At 38.3% G+C, this 26,945-nt stretch overlaps 3 protein-coding genes across 3 annotated transcripts; all 3 read left to right on the forward strand.

The window, feature by feature from the left end:
- Positions 1 to 1,183: 1,183 nt before the first annotated feature.
- LOC126790775 (F-box protein At5g07610-like) lies at positions 1,184 to 2,710 on the forward strand. The gene has a single exon (XM_050517120.1). The coding sequence runs from the start codon at positions 1,300 to 1,302 to the stop codon at positions 2,416 to 2,418; it is 1,119 nt and encodes a 372-aa protein (XP_050373077.1). The 5' UTR covers positions 1,184 to 1,299; the 3' UTR covers positions 2,419 to 2,710.
- A 9,066-nt stretch (positions 2,711 to 11,776) lies between these two features.
- On the forward strand, positions 11,777 to 13,283 carry LOC126790770 (F-box protein At5g07610-like). Its single transcript, XM_050517114.1, has 2 exons — positions 11,777 to 11,844; positions 11,921 to 13,283. The coding sequence occupies exons 1-2, from the start codon at positions 11,801 to 11,803 to the stop codon at positions 13,176 to 13,178; spliced, it is 1,302 nt and encodes a 433-aa protein (XP_050373071.1). The 5' UTR covers positions 11,777 to 11,800; the 3' UTR covers positions 13,179 to 13,283.
- A 2,904-nt stretch (positions 13,284 to 16,187) lies between these two features.
- LOC126790784 ((+)-cis,trans-nepetalactol synthase NEPS1-like) lies at positions 16,188 to 21,717 on the forward strand. Its single transcript, XM_050517128.1, has 2 exons — positions 16,188 to 16,205; positions 20,858 to 21,717. Exons 1-2 carry the CDS (start codon positions 16,188 to 16,190, stop codon positions 21,662 to 21,664), a joined length of 825 nt encoding a protein of 274 aa, XP_050373085.1. The 3' UTR covers positions 21,665 to 21,717.
- The last annotated feature ends 5,228 nt before the right edge of the window (positions 21,718 to 26,945 follow it).

Raw genomic sequence — 26,945 nt, forward strand, 5'->3', positions numbered from 1 at the left:
CTGCTGATCATTTCTCCAAGAATGACTTGATGATTGATCATATACTTCTCCAAACTGACCATAATTGTAAATAAAATAATTAGATTGATAGTTTGACTTCATGTGATTCGTTTGACGTCCCACTATGCTTTGTGCTCTATCAATATGGAATCAAAACTTAAGGCAACTAAAGTAACATCAGATGAAAATACTTTGATCATCAATGACTCCTCTTGTCCTCCTCCCGCATCTATATAGCTGTTGCGGACCATGATCACCTGCTCTAGATCCATGATCTTTATCTTAGGTAGCATGATCAAAATTACTTTCACATGTAAACTGCTCAAATCTTCCACCTACATAAGATTATCTATATTCAAACCTTGTATCTCCACTACTTTGTCGATGTCCACCACCACCACCATCATCATTTGAACTATCTGAAGTTGTTACGCCGCCCCACACACTAACATTATCAGAATCATTTTTTGGGTCTCCAACTTCATCAGATAATACATTGTTTACATTAATTCCACAATCAGTTGCTTTTTCTACAACGTGTGGATGAGGGTTGCCATTTTCATCATCAAGGTCAAGGAAAGTACTTGTCACTGATATGACTTGACTCTTAAGAGTTAAAACTTGAACATTCACTCCTCATCCAGATTTCTTTTACGAAAAATTAAAAATTAGCCGATTGAGAGACTACTCTTCTAGTCATATCAAAGATATCTCTCGAGGCTACATGTGATTATTTAATCAAAAACTCATCTTTGAGAGTCGAGACATCCTCAAGTTGAGATAAAAAATCGGATATTTCTCCAAACGAGAGAAAATATATCGTAAATATCGGAGAAATTTTATGTTATCAGAGAAATATCGCAGATACGGGAAAAATAAGATATTCACACCTAAGATATATCGTTTAAAAAATCAGAGAATATATAAGAAATATCGAAGAAATTTTGAACCTTTTTCCTTATGAAATTACAACTTGGGCGAACCTTTGAAGTAGCTTAATAATAATAATAATAATAATGAAATGTCCAGCGGAAACCTTGCACATGGCTCACATGTAACAAGTGACATAATTTATTCTGGTCAATTAATTCCTCCAAGCTTTGAGTAAATGTTAATTTCACGTCTAAAACTCACACAATCACACATCCCCTCCTGTAAATCCCTTCCATTATAAACGACGACACAACCAAACTCTCGAACGCAGAGAGAAAGCATGTGGCCTCTCCGTTTTATCCTCAGGTTCATCACTGTTCCATAGATGAAACTGTGAAGCTGTGAAAGAAACCAACCCTATCCACCATGTTCCACCAAGATCTCCTCACCGACATCCTTCTACGCCTCCCCGCCAAGTCTCTTCTCCGCTTCAAATGCGTCTCCAAGCACTGGCTCTCACTCATTTCCAGCCCCCAGTTCCGCCGCCGCCGCCTGCGTCTCGCCTCTTCCGGCATCATCTTATGTCAAACAACTGATCTCATCCACCATACATCTGTCGCCGGAAGCCACTCCGACCCGCCCTTTACATCCCTGAGCTTCATAGGCGACTCGGCAGGTATGAAGATCCTCCAGTCTAGTTATGGTCTGCTGTTGTGCTGCAGCAGCCTTCACAAAAGGGGTAAACGCCGCAGCTATTACATCTGCAATCCTTCCACGCAGCAATTCTCGACTCTTCCTGAAGCAGATTGCGAAAATATTTCCAAAACCATCTACGGAGTTTACTTGACTTTCGATTCGTCCAAGTTGCCTGATCACTACCAAGTTGCGTCTGTTCGAAGTTGTTCTTCCCCATCATCACCATCATCCAATAGCTTCCAAATCGTGACTTACTCGTCTAAGACTCGGGCTTGGAGGATTTCCGGGTCTCCTTTCATTGCTCCAGACATGGTGTTTGACAACGGGGTACTTTGGAATGGATCAATACACTGGATTAGTCCAACTGGGGATTCGTTCCGTTTCGACACCGATCAAGAACGCCTCGGAACAATGCCTAGTCTTCAATCGAATGAGAAATGGAGCAACAAGAGGCTGAGGTACTTCGGCGAGTCGGGTGGTCATTTACACCTAATTGAAATCTACGGCAGCGCCACCCAATTTTATGTCTTTGAGATGGAGAGGGACTACTCTAGCTGGGTTCCAAAGTACCATGTTGACATCGCAGCAATTATTGATGCGTTTCCTGTGATGATTAGGAACTACCCGGATGCCACTGACTCTGTTTTTTATGCTTTTAGTCTGCTGTTTGTGAAAGAAGATGAAGAAGACTCATTTCTATTATTGCACGTTCCCGGTGAGTTTCTGCTATATAATCTCAGGAATGGGACCTTCAAGAAGCTTGGTCCTATATCAACCGAAGCAAACGTTGCATTCCAGATTGGATGCTTCCATGCATATCAGTTTAGAGAGACACTGGCTGATGTTTGATATGTCACATCCTTTTTGTAATTGTATGTTTTGTGCTTCTATCATTTTTGGATGATGATTTCTCTACTTTGTGAATCAACACTCCATTGAGAAACTTATTCGATGATAATCGTCGGAGGTTGCATATATAGGATTCATAGCAATGAATAGTTTGCCGTCGTCGAAAATTGTTGGAACTTGTTCGCTCTTAGCTAGGAAAATTGCCAAAGCTTTAAGGACGAGAATAATAATCATAAGGCTTAATAAGCCAATTTGCTATCTTAGGATTCACATTGGTATCAATTTGCTACCTTAGTTTTTATTTTTACCAATTTGTTACCCTAAGTTTTCATAATTAGTCAATTTATTACTCAAAGTATTAATTTTGCCAATTTGCTACCCCATGTTTCTAAAATTAGCTATTTTGCTATCATTTTGTCATATCAAATTTTCACTTCTCCCTAACAAGTGAATTAATTTGAAAATCCAAATAAACAAATTGGTCAATCTTGAAAACCTTAGGGTTGTTAATTTTGCTTAAAGTTAGTAAATTGACATAATTAATACTTAGGGTAGAAAATTAGAAGTTTTGTAAAGCTATGGCAGCAAATTGACACTAAATATATCCTAGAGTAGCAAATTGGGAATTTTGCCTAATCATAATATAGCACACCAGAAAGTAAGGGTTATGAGAAATTCCTTTCTTTTTGTAGGGAACAATCAGATTTAACACTATAAACTTCTTGATTCGATTACAGTGTATTCACAAGGGTGCTCTAAACTCATTTGCACAATCAAAATCAAATGGATTCTGGGGAAAAAAAAAAGAAGAAGAAGGCCTTCGGCATTACAAATAACGTTACCAACTTCACTTAATTGCTCTTCATTTGCCAAATTAAGACCGTGAAGCACATAGGCGCGCGCACACACACACACGTACGAGAAGGAAAAGGAGCTAGGCGCCTAGGCGAGAGTTTATCCACCCAAGTTGCTTCTTTCGCATCATAAGATTCAAGTCATTCAACCATTTGTGCTAGTAGCAGTTAAACAACTCCCAATCATTTTAAGGTGAAAATCTACATGCGCGCCATGAGGCTAATATTAAATTATTAATAATATAGTTTGAAACAGAAGATGAGAAAACAACGCTGTTTAATTTTAATGGCATAGTATTAGAAAACGGAGAAGCTGGTTTTGATCATACTGTACTGAAAACTAAACTAATCCCAATCTCTCACTTACGAGCTTCAAGCGTCATCATTATTTTGATTTGTGAAGACTGGTAGAGGAACAAAGTACGAACATGTAGGTGATATCTCGGAACTACTTTTTTGTTTTGGGCTTAAAATATAAAATTTTATTAAATAAAAAAATAATATATAAAAAGGGACATGAAACTAAATTTCTAAGAAGAAACAACACAACAAACAACTAAAACATGGCAAACATTGTCACAGTAGATGATCACATCAAAGATCAAGACGAACGGTGGGAGTTGGTGCTCCTTCTGCATTACGAGTGTTGGTAATTTGATGGGTGATAACTTTGTCTTCTCTATCTCTTTTTCAAAATTGCACGTTAAACACACACTCTGCCTCTCTCTCTCTCTCTCTCTCTCTCTCTCTCTCTCTCTCTCTCTCTCTCTCTCTCTCTCTCCAATGTGAGCTGCCGCCTAGCACCTCAGCAGGCTAGGGGCGGCGGACGCTGTTTAGAACACTGTCTTTAATGCATTTCTATGATCCTTATGCTTGAACAATAAGACATTAATCAACGTGGAGAACACATTTTCCAAATCGTGATAAGATATAAATAATAGGGTGGTAGTCTCTGCACATGAGCACATCATCACATGTCTCTCGTGGATACAACTATGCCTATTCTTTAATTCTCTCCACCATGTATGTTATCTTTAAAACACGGGTCAATGCCCATAAACAAACTCTTATTCGTTGCATGTACGTTTTGATGATACGGTGGAGAACTTGATAATAGGAGATTTTCCCAGTTGTATTTATAAATTTAATAAAGTAAATTATTTTCATTAAATGATTAAATCGAATAAGAACTCGATAAAATTGCACACGTAGCCCAAAAGTCAACAAAGTCAGTACGAATCCGAATAAAATTCGCGTCAGCACATAAACGGATGATCGTAATAGAAGCTACGTGATTCCGACTTTAATTGGAAATTAAAGGTCATTGACGATCGAAATGGTAATCGGACATTTGATTAAATTAATAATTTTTTTTACGGTTATAATTAAATCAATTATTTGAATCTTGATTATTTAAATTAATCAGAAAATACATATTAATTTAATTATAAAACTAAAGAAATATTATTATTTTAGTATCATTAAAGTATTTTATAAAATAGAATATTCTTGACACTATAAATATCCCTTTCAACATAAAGAGATGAGGGATTTTTTACATTGGAGAGGAAGAGAGCAATATCACTCTCGAGAAATCCCGAAATCTCCTAAGTCCACGAAGAATCATCAAGCTATTAAATCGCTCGTTCTTCATCAAATCCAAATCCAAACTCAAGTCCACGAAGAATCGTTAAGCCACCAAATCGCTCGTTCTTCATCAAATCCAAATACAAACTTAAGTCCACGAAGAATCAGCAAGTGGCAAAATCGCTCGTTCTTCATCAAATCCAAATCCAAATCAAACTCAAATTCTCAAGATCAAGTGCACGTCACCCTTAAGCCAAGTCATAAACGGAGATAGAATCAGAGGAGTTCACAAAGATTGTAACCCCGCGCTTGATTATCAATAAATTATATTTTATTTGTACACGTGTCTGCATTCTTGTTTGTTTTCAGATTCTCGTTCTACAGATATCATTGGGGTATACTGTATAGAAGGGTTTTCAATTTATACTCCGGAATATATTCAGATGGGATTTATCTAGAATTTGGGTCTGATATAGATATGATTTCCCCCATTTTCTTTGATATCTATTTCGGGTCTGATATATCCCCTCTTTTCTTTGTTGTATTTGTATCACTCTGGGCTGTGTCCCACTAATTAAGTTATTTATTCTCAAAAGAGATGTGGACAGACATAGACATTAATACATTATCCCTAGTTTGCTCTACCATCGTATATGTCATAAACAAATATAATGTTGAAGGACATGATTAATGTGCTGATATTATCATATATTTTTATGCATGTTATTTTTGATATAGACGTTTAGTTATCATAATTTTGGTTCTTTTACATTGTTTTAGTGTTTTTATAAGTTTGTGTCAAAGAGAAAAAAAAAAGTTAAAATAAACTAACAAAGATTGAAAGACAATTTCATCTCAAATTTTAGAATATACTAGTGTAGAAGACCCAAATTTTCCAAGTCACTGAGATAGTTCCCGATTGAATTAGGATATGAGCTTTATACCATTAGAAACACACGGAAGTCTATTTGTTGTAGGATTTTACGGATCTAGATTTTGTACTATGAGAGCAAGTTATGATCATTTGAGTGAATGAAGGTCGATGTAGGAATTCTTCTCAGGTTTGCTAGCATTCATGGATTTTCACACAACTTGGACACAAGATTATCAAATTATAATGCTTCAAGAAAGTTGATTCACATGTGGACTCAATGATGAGCTTATTTCTTACTCCTACGAGCGATAATTCAAAGTTTCCCAATCCATATCAAGAAAGAAGTCTGAATCTAAGTCTTAAAAGGAAACTTAAAGTCGAAGATGACCATAAATCTTGCATATATAAGAGAGCCCAAATTTTATATGAAGAAGAGGTCTTGGGAGAAAAATGTAGACATGTAAGGAGCATAGACCATCCATTCATCTTTCCCTTTCATTCTTTTATGTGTTTCCTATGTTTTCTTAGCTAATACTTTTGTTAGGACCATAATGGATTCTTAACATGACTATTTGATATTTTTAGTTAGATGATTACTTGATTATTAGATTGGTGTTGAGTCTTTCATTTCTATGAAAATTGTTTATTATCTCTAAATACTATTGACTCGTGACCTCTAGGGTTTTGGTTTAAGCTATCTGATGCAAGACCACAAATTGGTAAAATATATGTCATGTTTGTGTGAGTCTTTTTGATCTCATTGAACTTTATCGACCCTTAGAGTAGACGTCATACTTCTTAGAGTAATTTGGGTACTATACTCTGCCATAAGGTAGTATTCTTTTTTATCACATAAGTTCTCTGCCATAAAAGCTTATATAACAGATTCTTTGACACTAGTTTGATAATTAGTAATTAGAAACCTGTCGTCCTGTGAGTTTAGGATTGTCCAACGTTCCCAATTCAAGTGTGATGTGCGCATAGGCGTGTCAGTACTAGTGTACAAGAGTCTGTTGTATGTGAGTGCGTTGTCTTAACTTTCAATGTTGGCGAATGTGACGAGGGTTGAGAACTTTCTTTCGCTCGGTCCGACGTGTAGGTTGCCTGGTCTGTACAAGCCTTATTTCATGTCTCAATACGAGTCTCTATCGATACTTAATCATTGTGGGTGAGTAAGCAGAGCTTTAATAGGTAAATCTAGATTGCTAAGGACGTGAGGTCTTCAGGGGTTTAGTAGTTGTTAGCTGGTTTGCCTCAAGGATGACTTTAATAGGATTTGCCTGATGGGTCTTGTTTAGCATATTATCTGATTTGTTTGTTGAGAGTTGTGTGTTCTTTTGTGTTCTTCACCCCTTTATATAATGGTTAGATTAGAGTTTCAACGATTCCTTCGTCTTCAAGGATTATAGATTTTCTTTCGTATAAAGTTTGATTCTTATTATACAAAGGATTCTCACTTCCTTGTTGACTATGACAGCTCATAATTACTTGTGATATTGGAAAACAACTTCCTTTTGCAAATATGATTATGCATATTCTCTTTTTTAATTGTTGAGAGTGGTGAAATGAATAGTTCCGCTCAATCTCGTCCAATGCAGAGGTTGTTTGCCCCTCATTTGAATGAGTTCAAGTTCAGACCTACAAACTCCGGGTTTTATAATACTTCTCAATTTTTTTTGTAAAATAAATATAATAAAAATAGTTTGGATCGCAGGTATCGGTCTTTGGGCTAAATCACTTAGAATTTAACTTGAAGTTAAATTGGGCTCAAACAACTAGGAACTCAAATAGGATTGTGACGGTGAAGTTAGAAGCCATAGTGTTTGTTATCATTGTCCTAGATTACCTTTAAAAACTCTTTCTCAACTCTTAAGTTCAATCATCTTACCCAATATCTCAATTTTTTTAGTCACTTTTTCATTTCATGTGTTTGTTTGTTCAATTAGTTAGGATTAGAAGTTGATTATCAATCTCTTGTTAGAACGACCTCGTACTTGCATAAGCTATATTACGACTGATTTGTGCACTTGTAAAGTTATTAAAAGTTTACAATAAGGATGGCTCATAGAGCTCGTAGCTCAGAGCAAACCCTAGAGGTCTCTCACCATCATTTGTATTTTGCTGGAGCCTCCTATGGAACTCATTGCAGTGATCTTTGATCGTTGGCCAGCGTCAAAAGCAATCACCTGAAAGTGAGAAAGGGATTCGGGTATAGATCAAGCTTTGTGATTTAGGTTTGATGGTTGAGACAATGGTAATTTTATCAGTGAATGTACCTGTCATGGTGCTTGTAGTCTCTCCTCAACTTATTTTGTAGACCTTAACATATGCTATAACACTAGGTTACGATACTCGCGCCCTGCCGTAGGTTGCACAAGACATTAGTCTATTAGTTAAGGGCTTGATTGTAAGCGAATAAGATTTTTTTATAACTTGTTTAATTGGAGAGAATAGCGAAGAAATTAAGATAGAGAGAGAGAGAGAGAGAGAGAGAGAGCAATGAGAAGAAGAAGAGAGAATAAAGCAAAAAAAAAATTTATACACAGTGATAGTCTAGTAATTAAGAGAAAACATATGGCATAAGCCGAGCGAGTTGAGCTAAGTCGTTGGAGCCGAAACTGTTCATAAGCCAATGAACAGTCCATCACCAAACTTACGATACATGCGCATTATCGCAGGTTGTATTATTTTTTTATAGTAATCTATTAGTTTAGGGCATGATTGTTAGCTAATTAGAGTTTTTTAAACTAATTTTAAGGGAGAGAATAGCAAGAAAGTGAATGAAACAAAATAAATAAATTATACCTAGTGATAGTTGAATAAATAAGCGTAAAACTAGAGCATCAGCCGCCGAATGAGCCACTGCAGCTGACACTGTTCAGAAGCCGATGAACAACAACATGATGAACAACAACAAGAACAGTGCATGGTGAACAGTGAATCATTAAATAATATAAGTAAATATCTTCTGATTTGTTTTTAGCAATATTATTTTGTTAATTAAAAACATCGTATTTATCATAAACAACAACTAGAACCTAACCAAAACGAACAAAAACAAACTAAATAAAAATTGAATAGAAGATAAAATAAAACCTTAGACAAACAACACCTAGGCAGCCTAGCTTCTATGATTTATCGGATAATGACCACGTCTTCCAGAAAACCCAGCCCAAAGATACCATGCCGATCAAATTAGAAGCAGGGCAGTTACTAAAATGGTGACAATCGGATTTAACATAAAGACAAACTACAGTACTCTCTTTATGTAAGCGTTACTATTTACAACTGATTTTACCAAAATGTCAGTAAAAAATATAGATTTTTTTGAGTTAATTTCGCCATCGGTACCCAAACTATTGTGGTAAGGTCAATGTAGTACATTAACTCTGAGTTGTACCAATATAGTACTCAAACTTGTAATTCGCTATCAACAAAGGGTCCGAGCCCAATTTTCGTTACGGCTTCGTTATCTTGGTTACGTGTCCTGCACGTGACCACAAAAAAAATTTCAACATCGGTACCCCAACTTTGAGTTGTACCAATATAGTACCCAAACTCGTTTTTCTCTATCAACGAAGGGTCTGAAGCTAATATCTATCACAACTCCATATTCTGGGTCACGTGTGATAACTTCTTGTATTTTCTCATTTTCTTCTCATTCTCATTCACTCTCACTCATTCCACACTATATTTATGAGCTCAGATTTCGAGGTACATCAACACTATGGGTTGTGTTTCTTCCAAACTCTTCAATCACGATGATGACTTCTCCCAGCTCGGCAGCTCCGCCTTGAGCCACAACATCGTCTCCCTCACATCCTCCACCTACGACCTTCTCTCCCTCCACCTACGACATTCGAGGCATGTAAAGCGGTGCGGTAGGCGGTCGGCGGTCGAGAATCTCAGAGTGAAGGTCTGCGATTATGACATGTCGATGGATCGGGGGTTCCAAGGAGAGGTGGAGGAGCTCGAAAATGGTGTTTGTGCTGAAGGAGGAGGCGGTGGGGATGAGAGGAGGTGGAGCTCCTCGATGCCACATTGTGGTGGTGAGGAGTCCGGAGCATAATGAGAATAAGTTGGTGTTTTGCCCAATTTGTAAGTTCTTTCTTAATTCTAGATATTTATTCTAAGAGTTTCTTATTTAGGGCCTTAGAATCCACATAAAGTTATTTAGGTAAATACCCTTTTTATTTTGATCCATAAGACGAAACTGTGACGTAAATTGGCCTCAGACCCCTCATTGATAGCGAAAAATGAGTTTGGGTACTACATTGGTACAACTCAGAGGTTAGGTATTACATTGACCTTGCCACAAGAGTTTGGGTATCGCTGTTGAATTTTTTGTGTGGTCACGTGCATGACACGTGACCGAGATAACGGAGCCGTAACAGAAATTACGCTCAGACCCTTCGTTGATAGCGAATTACAAGTTTGGGTACTATATTGGTACAACTCATAGTTGGGGTACTACATTGACCTTGCCACAATAGTTTAGGTACCGATGGTGAACCTTTTTCATTTTTTTTTTGAAATGAGCGATGATTTATTATTGATAGAAAATGTAGGAGTACAACATAAACATAATCCACAAGGAGTAGAACTTCGTCAAATTAATGGAACCATGCGAAATAAAACAAACAAAGTCTAGCAATCTTAATGTTGCAAACCCTAAACTTGTAATCCAAAAGAGAACCAGAGAACTGTGAAACGAGGCTCATTTATTTTGACTAAGTCGAGAGCGCATTTGAAATATCTTAAAGAGCCATCCTAAAGAGGAACCTCCTCGATCAGCGAAGTAACCAGTGTGCAAAGACCTTCTTCCAAGATCCCAGTGGACCCAACATTAAATGTGCATGAGCAACCAATTCCATAGGCCAGCAGAAACCTAATCCCAAACCCACATACCACAAATTGATCTAGGCACCCAACATAAGCTAAGCCAAACCCAAAATCACGTGGTTGGCTTCTATAGGGAGAGCCGCCGCACCCAGCCCCCATATCCAAGCCACCTCCTCCTGAATCACTGTCTTTGAAGTAGCAGAAGCCAGAGAAAGGAGCAGGACCTCCCTGCGAACCTCATCTCGAGACCTGATTGAAGTTGGTTAAAGTCCTTAGCCAACACACCAAATCTGGTGTGACCCTAAGCCAAATTGGTTAAGCACCGCCACCAACAACCCAAAATCAAAAGGAGGGTGAACTTGGATCCCAAATACGAAGCCTCTCCCGTACACGGACACTATGGAGCAAGCTCATCCGACGAAGGATTGACTCCCTGAAATCCAGATTCACCAAACTCGGAGCAAACAGACGTAAGGACCCCAAAGTACTACCATGGAACCATGGTTGAACAATAGGCATGCTTGCCCTGGAATAGTGTTTGACCGGCTTCAAGTGTAGAGTACACTTTGGAAGCCCGGGATTGCAACGGGCTGAACCTTGGAAAGAGGATCTACCGCCGCACAAAGGAGAGCAGAGCTCTGATACTAGAGTTCTTCATTGGAAAAACCCCCCATAGGAAAAAAAATATTAAAATGGAAGTTTAAAGAGAAAAGGCAATGTCCAAGTTTTATTTCAGCTTTCCATTTTGGCACGAAAGCGAACTGATTAAAGAAACTAATTAGAGAGAGGGACATGAAAGACTCTTTGTCAATATTTAAAAATATATATAGAAATTTAGATATAGGATTCCATGTATTTATCATAAGAGAAAATTAGAAATATACCCTTAGAGCCCCTATTTGAAATCCACAACCAAATGTTTTTTCAAAACTTATTATTCTTTTTCTAATAATAAGGGGCTAAATCAATAGTAAAACAATTGCTCTTAATCTCTTTTTGCTTGATGGAGAAATTATAATATATACCCGCCATATATCTCACGTGGCGTACCTCCTTAATGTTTGGTGGTGAATCAATTATTTTTCCATTATTGTGGGTGTTTACAAAAGCAAAGAGATTAGGAAATGCCTTAAGGTGAGGAAGAGTATGATGTAAGTTATTAACCAAAAAAAAGAGTATGATGTAAGTTATCAAATGATTCAGATCCATAATTAAGCAAACGTGGATGTTAAGCCAATTCAGTTTCATTATACATAGTTTCATACACAGGTGATCATACAAAACCACGGTTGTCATCTACATTGTGTCAGTGTCACCAATTATTAACTGTGAATTTGTATGATAGGTGCTTCATTTTTATCCACAAGCCAATGGAGCTCTTAACTACTGTACCTGATCAGGAAAAATCGGAAAGCAGAACCATGCCACTGATTCTCTGGGATTCTTTGCTACCAGCAGAAGCAGTTTCTGGCAATCAAGATCTCATCACAGACATCCTTCTCCGTCTGCCCGTCAAGTCTCTTCTCCGGTTCAAATGCGTCTCCAAGCAGTGGCATTCTCTCATCTCCGAACCCAGGTTCAGTCGCCATTACCGCAGCCTTGCCTCTGCCGGCATCATCTTCTGTGGAACAAACGAGCTCATCCATCATGTATCTTGCAGTGGAAGAAACTCCGAGCCGCCCTTTAAGTCTCTCGATTTCATCAGTGACTCTGCAGGTATCAAAATTTTGCAGTCATGCAATGGCTTGATTTTGTGTTGCAGCCTATTTGAATTGGGAAAGAATCGCAACTATTACATCTGTAATCCTTCAGCAAGGCAATTCTTGGTGCTTCCTCCACCTAATGCCATAGAGAGTGATGAATCTTTAACCATCTTCGGGGTTCATTTAGCTTTCGATCCTTGTAAGTCAACTCACTACCAAGTTATCTGTGTGCGAAATTGTTCTCCCTCGTCAGCAGCAACAAATGATCATTACCAAATTGGTATATACTCGTCCGAGACTCGCCATTGGAGGCTTTCTGGGTCTCCTTTCAGTGCTCCATTCGACATGGTTTTCGATAATGGGGTGCTTTGGAATGGTACAATTCATTGGATTAGCCCAACGGGGGTTTCACTCTGTTTTGATATCGTCCAAGAGCAACTTCAAGAAATGCCTAGTCTTCCATCAAATGAAAAATGGAGCAAGAGAAGGTTAAGGTACTTTGGGGAGTCTGGTGGTCATTTGCACTTGATAGAAATCTATGGCGCTGGCACCACTGAGTTCGAAGTCTTTGAAATGGAGAGGGATTACTCTTGCTGGATCTCAAAATACCAAGTTAATCTGGCCGCGATTATTAATGCATATCCAGAGATGGCTAGGAGCTACCCAGACTCTCATGATTCTCGATTTTATCTATTTAGTATCCTCTTTGTGCAAGAGAATGAAGAGGGCTCATCATTGTTGCTGCACATCCCTGGTAAGTTTATATGTTATAACCTTAGAGATAAGACCTTTAAGGAGCTTTGTGAATTTGGAGCAAACTCCACTAAGGTAAATACTTCATTTCAACATATTGGTTGCTTCCATGCTTATCAATTCATGGAGACTCTGGCTTGGGTTTGATCATTTCAACATATTTCATTCCCTTATGGCCTTATTGTTTCGTCCTTTATAATCCAAAGCGTGCTTTGTAACTATATCTATATGTTTATTATCTTAAATTCTTAATCCAAAATACATATATATCTATCTATCTTACGTCAATTGTATGTTTCTCATCCTGATGAGTTTGTATGATGGAATTAGTCATATAATGTGATTATGGCATATATTATAATGGACAGTTAAGAAGCTTTGTAATTTTGGACAAAACTTGCGGGGCAAGTAGTACTATAGGGATCATTTGGCTTCCATGATTATTTAGACATTAGAGATATCTGGATAGGGTTAGATTATTTCAACAGATTTCATACATATTTCGGTATATCTAATTATTGGTTAAGATGACAAATCCATGAACTTTAATGCTCGCTAAGAGTACCGTTGAAGAAGATATTTGAGAGAGAAAATGCATGATTCTTACTATTTCATTAGTCAGGGACGGCATTAATTAAATCAGGGACCATAAATAATTTTAATTTAATTCATTAAGTTTTTAAACTAGAATACTGTGTGTTGAAATCTTTTAATTCTTTGGAGAAGGAAAATAATGAAATCTTTGATTGTCCATGAAGGGGACCCAGAATGGATTTACTTTGATTAAACAAAACGCCTGGAGGTTTACAGGGGGAGCCAATGCTTCCAGTTAAAATCATTTTGTTAATCAGTCAAAGTAAAGGTAAAACCGTAAAACCATAAACAGAGAAAGATAAATGATAAAACAGTAAAACAGTTGGCAGAAAAGTAATTCACTTGGGCTGTAAACCGTAAAAGGGTAAAAACTCAATTTCACACCCCAACGCTCCATTCACAATTCCGACAGTACAATTCTAGTCTTCTCAATGCTCACGACACAACAATAGCTTCAATTCAAATTCGAAAATACGGAAGGAAAGGGGTTCACTACCGCTACAGCTCTGCTGTGCTCGTCCTATAGTTGATGTCGCCTCCACAGTGTTCGATCGAGGACTCTGGTGTTGTTCTGAAGCTCCTAGGCCTCGTCTAGTTCATCACATCGTTGAGTAGTCAAGGAAAGGGTGACCAGAAGATTGGATTTCGGCAGATTAAAACAGAGGAAGGGAAAAGAGAGTTTAGGCATCGATTTAGGTAATACATGAAAAAGAAGAGATGTGGCATCAAAGAGAGGGTATGAAGCTTACCATAACAATCGGAGGAATAAACTCAATGTTAGACTCCGATTTTAGAATTGAAAGATTGAATTGGCTTTTCAAAAGAATGGAATGCACTTACCAAACGAAGCTAGGATAGCTCGTCGGAGCTCTAGATTTCGCCGGAAAACTCAAAAAGCTCAAACTGCTCCTTTCTCCGATATAGCTTGAAATATTGAAGGTGTAATATGATCTACCATTATGGCTGTGTATATTGAAGTATTGAAGTATGGTAGCAGCATGGCTTGGGATCTTATTCACGCGCAGCATGGCTTGGGGATCTCCTTCACTGATTTCATGGATCTTGGTTTTGCAGCATGGCTGCCAATGCTTGTGTAATTGTTAGAGTTTAGTATATATATACAAAACCTTTGTACTCAGTTTTGATCAATTAATATACTCAAGAGAGAAAACCGTTTATGGTTTTCTATATGGTATCAGAGCAGGAACTTTAGTGTCCTGCCTCTGCTTATCTTCTCTTCTCTTCTTGTTTCCTTTTTGTGTTGATTGAAAAGTTTCCTTTAGTTTCAAAATGACTGGAAACTCTTCATTAGTTGAGGAAAACCCTTTTGTTTCATCTGGTCATATTAACTCTAATATGACTAGTTCTTCTGAAGCTGATCCAAACACATCCCAGCGATTATGCTCAACCTTGTTAACTCCATTCAACTATCTTAACTGGTCTAGGGCAGTCACCTTAGCAATTGGTGGTAAGTCTAGGCTTGGTTTCGTTAATGGCAATTCTCCCATGCCAGAAGAAGGATCTGAGGCTTATGATGTCTTAATGAGCAAGGATCAACAGGTGCAGTCATGGCTACTGAATTCCATGGAACCTGGTCTAGCTGAGATTTTCAGCTATTCTGGAACTGCCTTGGACATCTGGAACAATGTCAAGGAGATGTATGGCAACCAGAACAATTCAGTCCGAGTTTTCCAACTCAAGAAGGAGATAGCCAACCTGGAGCAAGAAGATGCTCCATTTGTTCAGTATCTTGGAAAACTCACAGCTAAGTGGAATGAGTTATCTCTCTATCTTCCTCATACCACTGATACTTTGATTTTGGCGAAAAGGGCTGAAGAGGATAAGATTTTCCAACTGTTGGCCAATCTCAATGCTGACTATGAGGATCTGAGGAGTCACATTCTTATGAATTCGGAGCTACCATCCTTCAAGTCAGTATGTGCTACTGTTCAGAGAGAGGAACTTCGCAGGAAAGTTATGAATGCTGAAATTAACACCAACATGTCAAACTCAAGGGCTTATGTTGCAAGTCAATCATCCTCTGAGTCTAAAAACTTCAAAGGAAAGTCAAAATTGTTTAAATGCACTCATTGTAATGCAACTAACCATGTGGTAGAAACTTGTTGGATATTACATCCTGAGTTAAAAGCCAAGTTTATGAAGGAACGAGAGAGCAAGAAAAATCAAAGGAATTGGACCAGTCCATTTCACAAGGCTAATGTGGCTACTAATGTGACTTCATCTTCTTCTACTGCTTCTGAGGGTTTGATTGACTTCACTACTAATCCTGCTATTCTACTCAATGAGTTTGCAGCTTATCTACAACAGAAACAAAGCAAGGGTGGCAGCAATAATGAAAAAAATCCACATACAGCACTCCTTGGCAAGTTTGCCGGTTTTTTGGCTGAAACAGACATGGTGAAAGACAGTGATATTCCAGGTATCATGAAATCCTTTAAGACTGCCATTGATATTAATAGTAAGCATGATTATTGGGTCATTGATTCAGGAGCCACATACCATATGACAAATTGCTCTAAAAATTTGCAAGATTTTGAAACAATGTCATCCTGTGTATCTGTTGCAAATGGGAAGGGTGCTCATGTTTTAGGCAAAGGAAAAATAGATTTTTTCTCAGAAAATATCAAATCTGAAGCTTTATTCATTCCATCGTTTCCTTTTCAATTACTCTCTGTTGGTAAAATCACTAAGCTTCTAAACTGCCTAGTCATTTTCTCTCCGGTTGGTGTCATTTTCCAGGATATCACCACCAAGAGGAAGATTGGTGAAGGGTTCTTTCTGGATGGCTTGTATTATCTGTCAAAAAAATCACAAGCCTTCCAAGTCAGCTCTAGCAGTGTCTCAGATCTTCATCTTTGGCATCAGAGACTAGCTCATCCCTCAGACAATGTATTATCTATCTTGTTTCCTTCTTTCAATCAAGGAGTCAAGCACTGTGATGTGTGTTATCAGTCCAAGTTTTCTAGATTACCTTTCAATTCCTCTGTGTCAAGAGCTTGTAATCCATTTGAAATCATCCATTATGATATTTGGGGACCTGTTAAGCAGTCATTTGATGGTTTCAAGTACTTTGTAATTTTTGTTGATGATTTTACAAGGATTACTTGGTTGTATCTCCTAAAACACAAGAGTGAAATCTATGAAATATTTAAGAATTTTCATAACCTTATTCTCACTCAATTTTCATCCAAAATCAAAATCCTTAGATCTGATAATGGCTCGGAATACATGTCTCGAAACATGGCTAAGTTTTTGGGGCTGCATGGAATTATTCACCAAACAAGTTGTGTTGGCACACCACAGCAAAATGGCATAGCAGAAAGGAAAAATAGGGATTTACTTGAAAAGACTAGAGCTCTAATGTTTCATGCCAATCTGCCTAAGAAATATTGGTCACAAGCTGTTCTTACTGCTACTTATCTCATAAACAGGCTTCCAAGCAGAGTTTTAAAAGCCAAGTCACCTTTGGAAGTTCTTAAAAATAGAAAAATTGATCTCTCACACTTGAAGGTGTTTGGTTGTGTGTGCTATGTTCATGTTCAGTCCAATCACAGAGATAAGTTGGATCCAAGAGCAGTAAAGTGCATTTTCTTAGGGTATTCCTCTACTCAAAAGGGATATTGTTGTTACAATCCTTTAACAAGGAAAATGGTAGTATCAAGAGATGTTAAGTTTGAGGAATCCATGAGTTATTTTTCAGAAAAAATCCAGTTTCCTAGTCAGGGGGAGAATTACAGTGATCTATTTCCTTTCTTAAATGTGAGTACAACAGTTGAAGAAAATGCAGACAATTCACTTATTTCAGCAGAATGCATTTCCACAGATTCTACTTCTGCCAATCCTGACTCTGATGATTTTTATGGTAACATTGATAGCTCCTTGCAGATTGATACTACAGATGTTGTTGATCAAGATGTGCATGTGCATCATTCCCCAGCTCATGTTCAGCCTAGGAGAAATCCTCCTCGAACTCGGAATCCTCCTGTAAAAATGATAGATTATGTGGCCTGCACTTCAAAATATCCCATTTCAGATTTTGTGAGTTACCACAGCCTGTCATCAAATTTTTGTGCTTATCTCAGCAACCTAGATGGTCTCCATGAACCTCAAAATTTTGAGGAAGCATGTCAGCATGAAACTTGGAAGCAAGCTATGGAAACTGAACTCTCGGCTCTTGAAGACAATCAGACTTGGAGCATTGTTCAGCTTCCTAAAGGGAAGAAAGAAGTTGGTTGTCGATGGATTTATAAAAATAAATTCAATGCAGATGGTTCTTTGGAAAGGCACAAAGCCCGACTGGTGGCTAGAGGATTCACGCAAACATATGGAGTAGATTATAAAGAGACTTTTGCCCCAGTAGCAAAAATGAATACAGTGAGAGTTCTCTTATCTGTTGCAGTCAACAAGAACTGGTCTCTCCATCAAATGGATGTGAAAAATGCATTTTTACATGGTGAATTGCAAGAAGAAGTGTACATGAAATTGCCTCCAGGTTATTTACATGCTAATACTGATCCTAACCTGGTATGCAGGCTACATAAAGCCATTTATGGTTTAAAACAGTCACCTAGAGCTTGGTATGCTAAGCTCAGTTCTATACTGGAAGAAGTTGGTTTTTGCAGAAGCAATGCAGACTCATCTTTATTTGTCCGAAATGGTGATCATGGAAAATTGGTTGTTCTCATTTATGTGGATGATTTAATTGTCACAGGTGATAACCTTGAAGAAATTACTGCTCTCAAACAGTCACTTTTGTCAAAATTTGCCATGAAGGACCTTGGTGCTCTTAAATATTTCCTCGGCATAGAAATGGCTACTTCATCTAAAGGCCTGTTTCTAAACCAAAGGAAATATGTTTTAGACTTGCTTGCAGAGGCAGAAGTGACAGATTGCAAACCTGCTCGCACACCCCTTGATAGTAAGATCATGTTGGACACTCCTGGTACTGCTCTCTCCAATATCAGCTCTTATCAACGACTGGTTGGAAGATTAATATACCTCACCATAACCAGGCCTGACATCTCATTTGCTGTAAGTATTGTATCTCAGTTCATGCATACTCCTACCTCTTTTCATTTGAGCATTGTGAAATGCATTCTGAGGTACTTAAAGGGATCGGTTGGCAGAGGCATTATTCTCAGGAACCATTGTCACACAAATATTTCAGCTTATGTTGATGCAGATTGGGCTGGTAATGTTATTGACAGAAAAAGTACAACTGGTTCTTGTACATTTGTTGGTGGAAATTTAGTAACTTGGAGGAGTAAGAAACAAAGTGTTGTTGCTCGCTCAAGTGCCGAGGCAGAATATAGAGCTATGGCCTCTGCAGCTTGCGAAATGGTTTGGTTAAAAGGTCTCCTAGGTGATCTGGGATTTCTTTGTCAAGTGCCAATGTCCCTTCACTGTGACAACCAAGCTGCCATCCACATTGCCTCAAATCCAGTCTTCCATGAGCGCACTAAACATATTGAAGTCGATTGCCACTATGTTCGAAATCAGGTTCAATCTCAAGTCCTTACCACTGTTTATACTAAGAGTGAAGATCAACTTGCAGACGTCTTCACAAAGTCTCTATCCTCTGCTCGATTTCTCTCCATTCTTGGCAAGCTGGGATCTACAAACCTCCTAGATCCAGCTTGAGGGGGAGTATGGAAGTATTGAAGTATGGTAGCAGCATGGCTTGGGATCTTATTCACGCGCAGCATGGCTTGGGGATCTCCTTCACTGATTTCATGGATCTTGGTTTTGCAGCATGGCTGCCAATGCTTGTGTAATTGTTAGAGTTTAGTATATATATATACAAAACCTTTGTACTCAGTTTTGATCAATTAATATACTCAAGAGAGAAAACCGTTTATGGTTTTCTACAGTGTAGGGGAGGATGAGCGAAAGAAGATAGTGTAATTGCATGTGGGTTTTCTGTCCGGACAGCGGAAGGAGGTGGCGGTGAAGCTCTCCGAGCTTCTGCGTCTCTTGAAGCAGCAAGAAAGGAAGAGAGAGCCTCGCTAAAATGTGAGAGCACCTCTTGTAGCGTCTGATTGAACCTTAAATGAGGAATGGGCTCAACAATTGGGCAAGGGATTTGGGACGAGAGAGAAGGGAACTTGAGCTGAAATAAATGGACTCCGGTCACGTACTAAAAGAGTAAGATTGGGCTTTTCTCAAGGCCTACAGTCGGTAGCCCGTCAAAAAATGAACCCGACTGCTGTCGGACAATAGATAGTTAGATCGACAGCTAGACTAAGTCCCGCGAAAACATATTTACTAAAATATCTTTTTAAAACACAAGAAAATATTTTATAAAGTCTCGAGTTGAGCGTTGGAACGCTTGTGGCATGTATAGGTTGATGTCGTGGTATTTAACTACTACATACTTGATATTTTAAAAAAATTATTAATTAATTCTAATATGTCAGTAATTAAAAATCTTGACTATAACATGCCCTGTCTATCTAGACGACCTAGACTCGTTTAGAGGCCGGCTAGATTCGCCTAGATATGCCTAGAGATGGCCACCATCCACCTAGACCTCAGAACGTCTACAAGTTAGAATAGGCATGCCTAGAGTTGTCCCGTCGCCTAGCGTCTAGGCGGGCTACGCGGCCAAGTTTTATTACATTAATTATACGTAGTTGCTCTTTATTGGTTCCATGGTTGTAACTATTTTCATATCATGCAATGGTTCCCATTAGAATAGAGTGGTACAGTGATATGGCTTCGGACCACTAAATAACTATCCTTGTGGCAGGCTAGGACGATGAAAATAACTAATCTTTACTTCATACGGCTTCACATAGCGATCTAATAATCGAAATCATTCTAATATATACTTATTTGGTTCCATGGTCCGAATGATATCATTATTATTATACTTTCAGCTAAAGGTTGATTTTCTCCAACGGAAAAGTAGAGGCACTTAGAAATTAAAAAAGAACAGCCAAAAAAAAGAAGGTTGAATAGAAGTCACAAAAAGCTTAAGCTAGAGGCAAAATAATTGTGGTTGTTGTTGTATAATAATGCAAATAGTTGTTAAGATTGACTTTTAACAAGTGCGCCTTTAGTAATTCAGGAACGTGTTCCTTATCTTTCATGCAAATTATTTGTGCCAAATTAAGTAATCTGTGGTTATAAAAGGCTTGGCTGGTCACGTAGCTTTACAAAAACAAACATCTCAACACAAGATGACTGAGGCCTTTCCACTACCACTGCAGAAGCTCCAAGGCAAGGTTGCCATCGTTACCGGCGGCGCCAGCGGCATTGGAGCATTCACGGCGCGCCATTTCGCATCCCACGGTGCTCACGCCGTCGTGATTGCCGATGTCCAGGACTCCAAGGGTAAAGATGTGGCCGCATCGATCGGCTTTGACCGCTGCAACTACGTTCACTGCGACGTCAGTGACGAGGACCAGGTTAAGTCTCTAGTAAACACCACCGTCGAAAAGTACGGCCAGCTCGATGTTATGTACAGTAATGCCGGGATAACCGCCGCGTCGGCGCAGACGGTGCTGGAGATGGACCTGTCCGAATACGACAGAGTGATGGCGGTGAACGCTCGCGGGATGGCGGCGTGTGTGAAGCACGCGGCACGTGTGATGGTGGAGAAGGGGGTGAAGGGGAGCATAGTGTGCACGGCGAGCTTTGTGGCGAAGTGCGGGATCGAGGGCATGACAGACTACACGATGTCGAAGCATGCAGTGCTGGGGCTTGTCAGGTCGGCGAGCGTGCAGCTGGCAGAGCGTGGAGTGCGCGTGAACTGCGTGTCGCCAGGTATGGTGGCGACGCCGTTGGTGTGCCAAACTTTTCAGATTAAGGAGCAAAAGATGCAGGAGTTGATGGCCGAAGTATATTCGGGAAAGAATGGGCCACTGACTGAGAAGAACCTGGCGGATGCTGTGGTGTTTCTGGCTTCAGATGACTCGACGTTCGTTACCGGCCATAATTTGGTGGTTGATGGCGGACTTGGCACCAAGGCCGTGGCGGAGATACAAAAATTGACCATGCATAATAATCGCCATTAATTGATTATATTTCAGCTTCTCAACAAATCATTATAATATCTTTGGACTTTGTACGTTGCGATAGCAACATAGTTTCATTGTATCTTCTCAACAGCATATGAGCTGATCTGAGCTCCATACTCAATTATTCAACATCAGATCCTTATATAGTTTGAAAAAAAAAATCAGATCCTTATTTCTTCATTTTGAAATTATGTCATTCATAATTCAACAATCAATGTAAAATTGAGTGAACATAAGACTTGAACTGTTCGGGAATGGAAGTCATCATTTATGGCAGAAACTGTAAAATTTTCAGTGATCAACGTAAAAAAGATGTGAAAGAGAAGAAGTGAGAAGAATTGAGAAATTAAGAAATCGGGGTAGAAAGTAGAATACATTGCTTAATAGAATATGGTTCTTGAGGGTGGCTGGATCTCTGTAATGAGAGAGGTCTCAACTCTAAGGATAACAAAGAAGCAAGCTGACTCCCATGATTCTAGATTTTTATCTATTTAGCATCCTCTTTGTGCAGGGGAATGAAGAGCGCTCGTGATCGAGGCTCATCATGATTAATGTTGTTGCACATCCCTAGTAAGTTTATATGTTATAACCTTAGAATTAGAGATAAGACCTCTAAGGAGCTTTGTGACTTTGGAACCAACTCCACTAAGGCAAATACTTCAATTCAACATATCGGCTGCTTGCCTGCTTCCATGCTTATCAATTCATGAAGACTCTGGCTTATGTTTGATCATTGTAATATATTTCCATTCCCTTATTATTTCATCCTTTAATATATATCCAAAGCATGCTTTTGTAACTATGTGACGAGTATGGCTTTAATTAGAAAATTTCACTGAATTGATTTTACTCTTTTGTGTGTTTTATTGTTTGAATAGAATTCAGTACTTTTAGATTTTTTTATAATTTTAAATTAGTTTTACTTTTTATTTTATTACTTTTAGGCTGCTTGTTTATTTTTGTTAATTTAGTCATACTTTTCAGGTTAGAAGCATCTAGCCACCACCCAGTCCACTTTATTTATTTTTGTTTATTATTTTAGCGGTTATTGTCACCACATAATCCCTTTTATTTTCCTCTATTGTTTTATCAAAAGACTATAATACTTTGGCGTAAAATTACTGTAATAGACAATAAGTTATTTTTTGTTTATTTCATAAAATACGCATCTATATATATATATTAAATAATTAAAATTGAAATTAATGAAAAGATTGAAACCCTTATACTTCTGCAGTATTGTTAAATTAAAAAGCGTGTTCTAGTTTTTTTTGTTGGGATTTAGATGTAACGACCCCAAAATTTCGAGCCTAAAAACTCAAAATTCTAAAGTCGTTAAACACAAATAATCTCAAATAAATCGAAATCATTAAAGTGTAACAGCGGATCAATTCTGAGTTCTCAATACAACTCAGACAACCAATTATTACAACCCAAATTATAATCCATACACAAAATGGAAATGTAATAATCCTCACAAATCACTCACAAATCTCACAAATGAAAATACACAAATCCTCACACACGAATCCATGCTAAAATCTCACCACAAGTAGGATCCGAACGACTTCGAGCCTCTGTAGTCGTCACTCAACCTCCACTTATAGCTCGTATGAGTAAAATCAAAATATAATTCGCATATCAAAATATACGAAAGATCACAAAACAACAAATATAAATGCCCCCATGAGCCAATGGTCAGCCCATCTGGTTGACCCAAAGAAATATGAAATAAAAAGCTCATGAGGAAATTAAGTAACCCTTCTGGTTACCCAATGCATTTATAATACGGGTACCAAGAACGCTGGTACACATCTGTTACCCCTCTCGTAATACACCGTTGATATTGGATAGCCACCCGCTACCCAACATCCAAAATACACCGAGTACCCATGAGCAGATAACCACCCGTTACCTCGCATGCAGTACTAAGGCAGACAGACTAGAGCTCTAACTGTATCGTAACTTTCGCCCGGCCAAAGGCTAGGTTCCGACTTGCCAAACACGTACAATAATCTCACATCATATTGTACCAAAAGTCAGGTCCGAAGACAATTCACATTTTAACAATCTCAATGTTAAAAGTCACGTACAATAATCACACATCATATTGTACCACACATCACGTCCGAAGACAAATCACAATTTTTAACATACTCCGTGATAAATCATGTACAATAATCACTCATCATATTGTACGTTTTAAAACTTTCACGATATCACCACAATAAAAATCATAACAGTATATTATATAGCAAACTATATATATTCGTATTTATTACCATTTATACAATATATACATAGTCCACTATATCCTATACATGTCATATTTCATAAACACCTGAAGAATTACGTACAATATTCTCACATCATATTGTACCATTCAAATCACATACTCATGCAAAATTTTCCGTCACCGAAATGACTATTGTTAATGAATTAATAACAGTACGTAATTTAATGAACTATATATATATATGTACTTATTACCATTATACGGTATATATGTAGTCCACTAAATTATATACATGTTGTAATTCATTTGATAAACACACTTGCAAAAATGTTGAATCACCACGAGGGTAGATTCGTAATTCAGTGAGATTTTACTCACCTTATAGACTCGAGCGTAATTCCACAATTCCCGCTGATAATTCCTTTCATTGATTTAACGATCACCTTGAAAAGATAAGAAAAGAATTTAGAATCGTTTCGTAAACCTTTAAATGCCGAAACAGTAATAATCGATTACTGTTCAGCAATTTTTGGTTTTTACGAAGTTACTGTTCACTGTTCACTATTCACGGTTACTGTACAATACTCAATTAATACGTATTTCTGTACGTATAAGTACTATATACGTATTTTCTTTACGTATAAATAATATATACGTATTTCTGTACGTATAAATAATATATACGTATTTCTGTACGTATAAATATTATATACGTATTTCTGTACGTATAAATATTAATACGTATTTCTGTACGTATAAATATTAATACGTATTTCTGTACGTATACGTACGATTTAAATGTAAATACAATCTCAGTAAATAAAATTTACTATTTACCTTTTACAAATTACTTTTTACATTTACTGAAAGTAATTTATATTTACATTTACCGAAGGTAAAATTTAATTACATTTACCGTAGTAAATAAAAATTACATTTACATTTACCGTACACAGTAAATTACCAAAATACCCTTCTGTCAAATCTGTTCCCACCGCCGCACGTGGCGGCGCGTGTGGCACACGCGCCACCTCCGGCGGGCTGCGCGTGGGGCCCACGCGCCGAGGCTAACCACGACGCGTATCACGCCACCGCCGCGTCCAATCCCTTCTCCTCCTTCTCCTCTTCCTTCCTACAACTTCAGATCCCCCCTACGCTACCCTATTCAATCCCACGCGCCGCCTCTAGGCGGCGGTAACTCCTCCTCCTCCCACACCTCCAATCTCCTCAATTCGATCCCAAAACTGTCTAACAATCACAATCAACCATCAATTACTACAAACCATACCTTAAATCGAAGCTAGAACCTCCGATTGACGTTGGAAAAGCTCGGATTTGTCGGCGGCGCTTCGATTCCTCGGGAAGGATTTGAATCGTGCGATTTGGCCCCAAATCCGATCGAAGGGGCGTGAAGGGCGAGAATCGACGTCAAGCTACCCTCCTCCTAGTCCTTGCGTTGCCGGAGCCGAGCGGCGACGAGTTGCAGGGTCTTGGTGACGTCGTGTAGGCCTCACGGCGGCAAGGAAGGCGATGTCGTGCTCGGGGTTTGGGGAGGAGAGCCGTGCGGTGCTCCTAGGCTAGGCGGTGTGACCCACGGTGGCCTGGTCGACGAGATCGCCGGCGTTGAAATGAGGGGGGAGAGAGCTCGGGGAGAGAGAATGTCGAGAGAGAGAGTTCGAGGGAGAGAGCGGCGGAAGTGAAAGGGTTTCCTGTTATGGAAACCCTAGTTAACAAAAATTCCTTTTTATACTAGTTTCCAAATCGGAAACTAACTTCCGACGTGAATAACTTTTGCGTACAACGTCCGTTTCGAACGCGTCACATATCCACGAACTCGTATCAACGAGCTCTACAACTTCCGTGAAGAAAGTTTTCGAAACCGAGCAACGGATTAAAAGTCGATATAAACGTTCGGAAACGTAACGTTTTTCGAATTAAACGTTCCGATAACGTATCTGTTACTCGTTTCATAACGTCGTAACCAATCACATCCATTCTAATTAAATTTCACAATTTTAAAGAATTCAAATCCACTCAAATGTTGTTTGAAATTTAGGGTTATTACATTAGACTTCAATATGATGAAATTTGTTTTTTTAGGTGAGATTTTTAACTTAATTAAATTATATTGACATACGTACAAAGGAGAAAATTACAGTACGTGACCCTATTATATATTTACACAACTTAGTTACATGTAATAGTAATTGCGAACTTTTTTCTTAATAGAGATTGTCAGAATAAATTTGAAATAAAATTTGAACAACGTTTAGAATTGAAAAAAATTGTGTAATGTAAGAAGAGAATGTGAGGTGAACAAAACAGGTGGATAAACAAAGTATTATTGAAAAATGAGCAATTTAGGTATTATGACTGGATGAATAATGTAGTTTGAAAATAGAAAAAATATATCTAGGGTGAAAAAAGAATGTGAGGTGAAAAAATTAAACTATGGGGTGGCAATAGCCGCACACTTCTTTTTTTCTTAACAACCCGTATGTTATTCATTTTTTCCCCATGCTTCTTTTACACTTAACCAAAAAAAAAAACAGGCCAGTTCTTATTTTTCTCCCACTGAATTCCTCCTAGCTTGCACTTGAGAACTCAACTTTCTTTCACACCCAAATTTGCACATTCCCAACAACGTTGAGGAGATATCATTAAATCGCTACCCATAATTCTAATTTCTTGTTTTATGGCAGTTACTTTCAGTAAGTCCACATCTCTCACTCCTCGAATCAATTCGTTTTGTTTTACTCTTCTTAGAGTTGTGGGTGTGGCTCTATTTGGTTTAGGTGGCTAGGTTGCTTGAATAGATTTGGATGCTTGAGGAGATTAGGTGCTTGAGTGGATTGGGTTTTGGTGTTACTTGATTTATATTTGAGATTTTCTGTTCTAGAGGTAGGGAAAATAAACTTCCTTCATAACTTTGAATTCTAAATTTGTATGTATATGTTGTGATTTGTTGTGATGGTTCCCTACGTTCTGTGTTTCATGTTGGTGAATATGAATGTGGTGAGCTTCAATTGGAATCGATGTCCC

This window comes from Argentina anserina, chromosome 4 (assembly GCF_933775445.1).
Source record: "Argentina anserina chromosome 4, drPotAnse1.1, whole genome shotgun sequence".
NCBI classification, from domain to species: Eukaryota; Viridiplantae; Streptophyta; class Magnoliopsida; order Rosales; family Rosaceae; genus Argentina; species Argentina anserina.

Bases quoted from the DNA above. Each gene is read 5' to 3' on its own strand.
- LOC126790775 (XM_050517120.1), top strand. From the start codon at position 1,300: ATGTTCCACCAAGATCTCCTCACCGACATCCTTCTACGCCTCCCCGCC.
- LOC126790770 (XM_050517114.1), top strand. From the start codon at position 11,801: ATGTTAAGCCAATTCAGTTTCATTATACATAGTTTCATACACAG. The intron at 11,845-11,920 runs GTGATCATACAA...TTTGTATGATAG, and splicing joins ATACATAGTTTCATACACAG to GTGCTTCATTTTTATCCACA.